The sequence below is a fragment of the Penaeus monodon genome, chromosome 12 (genome assembly GCF_015228065.2).
Source record: "Penaeus monodon isolate SGIC_2016 chromosome 12, NSTDA_Pmon_1, whole genome shotgun sequence".
Taxonomy (NCBI): domain Eukaryota; kingdom Metazoa; phylum Arthropoda; class Malacostraca; order Decapoda; family Penaeidae; genus Penaeus; species Penaeus monodon.
In genome coordinates this window covers 22042623-22050122 of record NC_051397.1, presented here as the reverse complement: position 1 = coordinate 22050122, position 7500 = coordinate 22042623, and the positions used below count along the sequence as shown (strand labels likewise).

General features: G+C 44.9%; 2 protein-coding genes across 3 annotated transcripts in view; both read left to right on the top strand.

The window, feature by feature from the left end:
• The window catches only part of LOC119579371, a 61569-nt gene extending 57269 nt beyond the window's left edge, over positions 1-4300 (top strand). For both annotated transcript variants that reach the window (XM_037927145.1, XM_037927144.1), the window contains 2 exons: positions 3534-3702; positions 4100-4300. In XM_037927145.1, the coding sequence (XP_037783073.1) occupies positions 3534-3702; positions 4100-4289 (359 nt within the window). In that variant the 3' untranslated portion in view covers positions 4290-4300. The remainder of the gene's footprint in view (positions 1-3533; positions 3703-4099) is intronic.
• Positions 4301-7487: 3187 nt separating this feature from the next.
• Positions 7488-7500, top strand: part of LOC119579370 (alpha-1,3-mannosyl-glycoprotein 4-beta-N-acetylglucosaminyltransferase C-like) — an 18440-nt gene continuing 18427 nt past the window's right edge. The window contains exon 1 of the mRNA XM_037927143.1: positions 7488-7500. This exon is cut by the window's right edge and continues 87 nt beyond it. The gene's annotated coding sequence lies outside the window, so the exon portion shown is untranslated.

Genomic DNA, 7500 nt, shown 5'->3' with positions numbered 1-7500 from the left:
AAATGTCCATGAGTTTGTTTGCCAGTCTGTTTACCTGATCATTAATGCTACCCTACAACAGTATGTTTTAGTCTGAACTTTCCAAGTCTGCTTTTGCGGCGTCCCGGTTTGTTCTTTCCCACTGTCAGAGGATCCTCTCTTTGACAAGTGGCAAAGCGAGTGAGTACCCCATTGTGATCAGAGGTTCAAACTGTGCCGAGAGGCCTACAGCTAAGAAGTAAATTAGAAATGTTAGATATGACTGGGTCTATTAGATTATCCAAGTTCATATTGATAAATTTAAATGGAAAACTACCTTGCCGCTGAGGCCTGTGCAGTACACACAGAAGGATGGATTGTTTCCTTGCAATTATAATCTTGAAAAACATTATATCAAGGATATCAGGAAGCACTGGAGAAAGAGAATGAATGTGGAGATCCTATTCAAAGCATACGGCCACTTCACCTTTTTTGTCCACTGGCACGATCTCTGCGTTCCCATTGACGGTATCCGGAGATTTTCCACTCTCCTTTAGATACTGTGCTACCAAGAAACGTCTCTGTACATAATGGTATTACTTCTCAGAGAGTGTCATGAGATTTAGCTCTCCTATGTTGGTGCAAAAGTTGCGGACATTAGCCAAAAAAGGGTTAAGGTTTCTTGGTAACCCTGCATGTTGAGAATATTGGTAGCTTAGGCAGAGTCAGTGAGTGAGATTTGCTTCGCCCGGGCTTTCCATATATAGGGCCCGGCTTGTGTCAGCTATTTATGGCGGTCTCAATTGATTCACTGTCACTGAATAGTTACCTCGGGTTGCCAGCAGGCTCTCCTGCCGCCACGATGTAAGCATGCGGCATAATTATTTTACCAGCCCGGTAAATAGTGTAACAGGGTGGCACTCGGCTCGTCTTGCAAGACCCATCTGCATATAGTCAATTGTCTCCATAATTTGCCAAGCGCAGTGGTAACCTAGTCTGATTCTATGAAGAATGACTGGAACCTTAATTGTTTCAAAGAGTGCCAGTGGCCCATAGCCTGTGGCGTCTGCGTACCATCTGACCGAGGGGGCGGGGGGTTCTCGCTTCCTCTTTGTGTAGATGCAGAAGAATGGCAAGTCCTGTGGCGTTGGACCTATACCTCAAAATTTTCCGGCTTGGGTGAATGGTTATAGGATTTGGGGGTATACCCCAGCCAATGTCAGCTAGTCTGCCAGCAAGTTCATTCCTTCTGATGCTTATGTAGCTGTAGCCAAAGTATGATGGTTCTCGTATCCTGTGCAATAATCCTCTGCGCTATTGGTAAGTACAGTGGTCAGGGGGCAGATATCATTGGGCATGCTGTGCTGCAGACTGTCAAATTTGATCTGCAGTTATCAGAAGTGTGACCGCTTCTTCGACATAGACTACAGAAAGGAGATTTAGAATTCATTGCAGTGTTTTCTTCTGTAACTCTGGTAAGCCTCTGCTTTGCTTTGTAGCCTGATTGTTGTGTGAATTCTGGACTGCCAAGGCACGTTTGGCAGTGTTGTTCTTCAGAGTTTTGGTTTTGCTTGTGCACAAAAAGGGGTTTCCACCAGATTCTGTCTGAGGAGCTGGTACGCACTCTGCATCAGTGCTCTAATGGATAGCGCTACAAGCAATATTCCTCTTTCTTTCTCTTTGTCTCTTTCTCCCTCTCTCCCTCTCTTCCCTTCTTGTCTGCAATGTTGTAGCCCCAGTAGTAAAAGTGGACGCAACGATAATAAGTGAGAGAGAGACAGAAAGGGATTGAAAAACAGAAATAAAGTAGATATATGAAAAACAAGACACTTCAAGTATTACTAGCCTCTTAATGATTGTCTCTTGTGTGTGTGTGTGTGTGTGTGTGTGTGTGTGTGTGTGTGTGTGTGTGTGTGTGTGTGTGTGTGTGTGTGTGATGATCTGATACGTTTTTTTATATAAACACCACCCAAAGGACTGAAGAAATGAATGGCGTAAATATTCAGAATGGCCTATATCAAAATCTTATGGAACAATTTTCTAGGCACTTAATCAAGTTACTAAAGTGTGCATGCATTTTCAATTTTTTAAATAAAAAATGAGTGCACACATACACACACACACATAGATAGATTTTTTTCATAGTGTAACGCACAGAAATATACAGAACATTGATGCATTACGCTTCACGAAAGATATTACCCGTCGAATGAATCAATTGATTAATTTCATCTTCATCTTCCTTTGTCAAGAGGCCAGACATAGCAATGTATTACCTTACGAGTTTCTTAAGATATCCTCTGCATGTTCATTGACAGTAATGGATATCTAGCGTTGCCTGTGATCGTACTGCACGCTTCTGATACGAGGGAAAGTATTAGCGGGCGAAGCAACAGGATCCCAGTTTGACAAGGTGCTTCTGTCGCCTTAGCCGATCATCAGTAACGGTCAGCCAGACGCTGTTAGGAATATGAAACAGATATTCCACTTTTTTTGAACGGATGCTGGTATATGACTTCATATGTGCAAAAGCGATTGCTTATGAACAAGAATGAATTAACATAATGGATTATGTTCATCATTTAAAAGATAATATTATTATAATTGAAATTGTGTTTGTATTATTCCTCTGACAGTGGTATAGAAGTAAATGGATGCTCGTCAATGTCTGTCGGATTAGTGATGGATTCCTAATATAGCCATCCGCTGTACATTTTTTTTTTTTTCAGGAAACTTTTTTGTACGGGATTCAGTTTCTTGTACAATCCTGTCATTTCCTATGAAGTTCCAATGAAGCAACTTTTCAAGAGAAATAGGGAAATTAAGAAGTAGTAAATTAATTTCCTGTATACAGTTGTTTCCATTATCTTGCACATCTGAGTTGACCCTAGTTAGAATGCCAGAACTGCTGCGTTGTCTAAAGACTTACTTTAGTGTGAGGCAATATGCTTTGTCTTAATATATCTCGATGAAACATTGACACTAGGCCTTTATATGGAGATAATACATCTTATATTTCGACCTTATATACTCCAGCTGATATGCTAGTACTGGGCCGCAAAACTAGTGGCAGTTTATTATTTTAGCTAAAAACTATAAATTACTGATTATTTCAAAATCCCTCAACTAAATTAGATTTTAGTCTGATGTAGTTTGCAGGCAAATCTCCTCAAAGCTTCCTGATTTGGAATGTAACAGTCATAAACATGTTATCTCAGAGTAATAAGTAAATCACCTTTTGAATAATGTGTCAAAGAGTGAGAATATATGTAGCTGTTTGTGATTTTTTTTTTTTTTTTTTTTTGTGATGACTGAATAGTATAATCTATATAATTTGCATCCTTGACATTGACAGTTCTGCGTTCGCAACAGAAGAGCAAAGATTTGTGCTGTTGCCAAACATGTGTTTGAATTTCTTTAAATAACATTTTTGTTTACATCGTTACTTTACCTACCACCTAAATATTCTGTTCTGGTCGTTAGATCCTTAAACACAATTTCTAATCCCTATTGAATTACATGAAGTCCGTGCGACTATCCGACCAGCGCCCCCTGACGCATCTCCCTCCCTGCAGTGGGCGTCTGCGGCCACGACTTCGAGGCGTGGGGTTCGGGCAACCTCAGCACTTCCGGCCGGAGGGACTACCAGCAGGTGGTTGGCAGCGGACTGATGGACGTGCCCTTCCCCATCCCCATCCCCAACGACACCGTCCTCCTAGGCAGCGATGAGGAGGTGGAGGAGGGGTAAGGGCCAAGGAGAGGGAGCGGAAGGGCATGAGAGGGCTGAGGATTTGGATATATTGTGTAATGTTTGATTTTTGTCATAATACTAGTGTGTGGTGTGTGGTGTTGGGTTTTTTGTGGTTGTGTTGTTTTGTGTGGTTTGTGTGTGTGTTTGTGTGTGTGTGTTGGTTTTTTGTTTGTGTTGTGTGTGTGGGGTGGCTGGGGTGTTTGTTTGGGTGTGTGTGTGTGTTGTGTGTGTGTTGTGGGGGGTTGGGGTTGTGTGTGTGTGGTTTTGGTGGTGTGTTTTTTGGTGTGTGAGTGTGTGTGTGGTGTGTGTATGGGTTGGAACGATTTAAAAGGGCCCGTCCCTTGCCAACACCCCCAAGTGAAGTGCACCTTCTCCCGTTCTGCTGCAAAGGTCGTTGCGATTCGTGACGATCGGCATCTCGTCAGTGTGGCGGAAGGACGACTACCTGACGCGGACCATCGACTCCATCCTGAAGGAGACGACGGAGGAGGAGCGCGGGGACATCTTCATCTTCCTCCTCCTGGCCGACGCCGACCCCGCTCTCAGGTACAAATTGCGTCAGTGCTTAGCAGGATGGTGATAAAACAAGGATAATGGAAAAAGTTTGTGATGATGAGGAGGAGGGGGGTAATGAGATAATAACAAGATAATGAAAATTATATTAAAAATATAATATATATATATATATTATATGTAATAATAATGATAATAATGATAATGATAATAATAGTGACAATGTTAATGATAGTAATAAAATAAATAATAATGATAATAATGATAATAAACAACTATTCACTGTCACTGAATGTAGATAATGAAATAAAGCAACAATACAAAAAAAATTATGATAATAACAATAATTATGATGTTAATAATAGTACTGACAAATAGGTAATTATAAAAGACGTCTAGGATCTAAATTTGGAAATAGTTTCGCGAAAGTAACTGGAAGCAAAGAAAGTTTGGAGCCTCAAAGGAAGGAGGGTTATCTTCTTTCATTTGATGGGGAGGAAGGGGAAAGGGGAGGGGGAGGGGGGGGGAGGGAGGGGGGGAGAGAGGGGGAAGGGGAAGGAGAGAGGGGGGGGGGAGGGGGGGAGGGGAAAGGGGGAGAGGGGAGAGAGGAGAGGGAGAAAGAGAGAGAAAAGAGGAGAGAGAGGAGAGGAGAAAAAAGAGAGGAGAGAAGGGGAAAGGGGAGAGGGGGTGGGAAGGAGGGGGGGGAGGGGGGAGGGGGAGAGGGAGAGAAGGGGAAAAGGGGAGGGGAGAGAGAGGGGAGAGAGAAAAGAGGAGAGTGGGGAAAAGAGAGAGAGGAGGAGGAGGAGGAGAGACGGCGGAGGGAAGAGGGGAGAGAGAGAGAGAGGGAGAGAGGGAGAGAAGGGAAGAGAGGGAGAGAGAGAGAGAGAGAGAAAGGGAGAGAGAGAAGGGGAGAGAGGAGGAGAGAGAGGAGGGGAGAGAGAGAGAGAAGAGAAAGAAAAGGGAAAAGAGAGGAGAGAGAGAGGAGGAGAAAGGGGAGGGGAGGGGGAGAGAGAGGAGAGAGAGAGAGAGAGAGAAGGGGAAAAGGGAAGGGGAGGGAGGGAGAGAGAGAGAGAAGGGGAGAGAGAAGAGAGAGAGAGAAGAGAAGAGAGAGAGAGAGGAAAGGGAAGGGAAGGGAGGGGGGAGGAGGAGAGAGGAGGGGAGGAGAAGAGAGAGAGAGAGAGAGGAAAAGAAGGGGGGGGAGAGAGGGGGGGGGGGGGGAGAGAGGAGAAAAGAAGAGGAAGGAGAGGGGGGAAAGGGAAAAAGGGGGAAAAAGAGGGAGGGGGGGGGGAGAAAAGGTGGGAGGGGAGAAGAGAGAGAAAGAGGGGAGAAAGGGGGAGGAGGAGAGGAAAGGGGAGGAGGGGGGGAAGAGAAAAGGAGAGAGAGAGAGAGAGAAGGGGGAAAGGGGAGGGGGGGGAGGGAGAGAGAGAGGGGGGGGAGAGGAGAGAGGAGAGGAAAAAGAGAAAAGGAAGGGGGGAGAGAGAGAGAGAGGGAGGGGGAGAGAGGGGAGAGAGAGAGGGGAGAAGGGGAGAGAGAGGAAAAGGGGGGGAGAGAGGAGGGAGGGGAAGGGGGGGGGGAGAAGGGGAAAAGAGAGAAGAGAAAGGGGGGGAAAAGGGGAAAGGGGGAAAGGGGGGGGGGAAAGGAAAAGAGAGGGGAGGAGAGAGAGAGGAAGAAGAGGGGAAGAGGGGAGGGAGAGAGAGAAGAGAGAAAGGAGGGGGGGGGAGAGGAGGAGAGAGGGGGGGGAGAGGGGGAAGGGAGGGGGAGAGGGGAGGGGGAAAAAGAAGAGAGAAGAAGGGGGGGAAGAGAGGAGAGAGAGAGGAAAAGGGGGGGAAAAAAGGGGAAGGGGAAGAAGAGAGGGAGGGGGAGGAAAGAGAGAGAGAGAGAGAGGGGGAAGGGGGAGAGGGAGGGGAAAAAGGAGAAGAGAGAGGAGAGAGAGGGGAAGAGAAGAGAGAGAGAGGAGAGAGGGGAAAAAAGGGAAAAAAAGGGGAGAAGGGAAAAAAGGGGGAGGAAGGGGAGAGGGAGGAGGGGAGGGGAAAAAAGGGGAGGGGAGAGAAAGGGGGAGGGGAGGAGAGGGGGGAGAGAGAGGAGAAAGGAAAAGAAGAGAGAGAGGAGAGAGAGAAAGAAAGAGAGAAGAGAGAGAGAAAAGAGAGGGGAGAGGAAGAGGGAGGAGGGAGAGAGAGAGAAAGAGGGGGAAAAGAGAGAAGGAGAAAAAGAGAGAAAAGGGGGGATGAGGAGGGAGGAAAAAGAGAGAGGAAGAGAAAAAAGGGGGGGGAGAGGGGGGAGAAAAAAGAAAAAGGGGGGAAAAAGGGGGAAAAAAAGGGAAAGGGAAAGGGAAGAAAAAAAGAGGGGGGGGGGGAGAAAAAAAAAAGAGAAGAAAAAAAAAAAAAAAAAAAAAAAAAAAAAAAAAAAAAAAAAAAAGGGGGGAAAAAAAAAAAAAGGGAAAAAAATAAAAAGAAAAGGGGGAAGGGGGGGGGGGGGGGGGGGGGGGGGGGGGGGGGGGGGGGGGGGGGGGGGGGGGTGAGGGGGGGGGGGGGGGAAAAGGGGGGGGGAAGGAAAAAGGGGAAAAAGGGGGGGGGAGGGGAAAAAAAGGGGGGGGGGGGGGGGGAAAAAAAAATTCCCAAAAAAAAAAAAGGGAAAAAAAGAAAAGGGGGAAAAAAAAAAAAAAAAATAAAAAAAGGGAAAAAAATTTTTTTAAAAAAGGGGGCCAAAAAAATTTATTGTATTAAAATAAATTTAAAAATTTTTTTTTATTTTAAAATTATATTTTTTGAATAAAAAAAAAAATTTATTATTAATTTAAATTTTAAAAATTTTTATTATAAAATTTTTATTAAAAATTTAAAATTTTATTAGGGTTTTTTTATTTTTTTTTTTGTTTTTTTTTTTTGTGGTTTTGGGGGGTGGGGGGTTTTTTTGGATTTTTTTTTTTTTTTTTTTTGTTTTTTGGGTTTTTTTTAAATTTTTTTTCCCCTTTTTGGGGGGGCGGTGGTGGGGCCGGGGAAAGCGGGCCCCCTTTTTAGCCCCGCTTTTCCCGGGCCCCTTTTTTCCCAAAGGGGAAAACCCCAAACCCCCCCGGGGGGGCCCGCAGGGTTAGCCCTCAAATTTTGCCCCCCCCTTTAAATTTTACCCCTAGGGAAAAAAACAAAAATTTTCGGGTTTTTTAAAAAAGGGTTTTCCCCTTTTTTTTTTTCCCCCTTTTTTAAAAAACCATTTTTAAATTTTAATATTAAAAAAGTGACCTCAGCTGAGTCGCGGGGTTCGGCCTCAGTGATCAGCCCCCG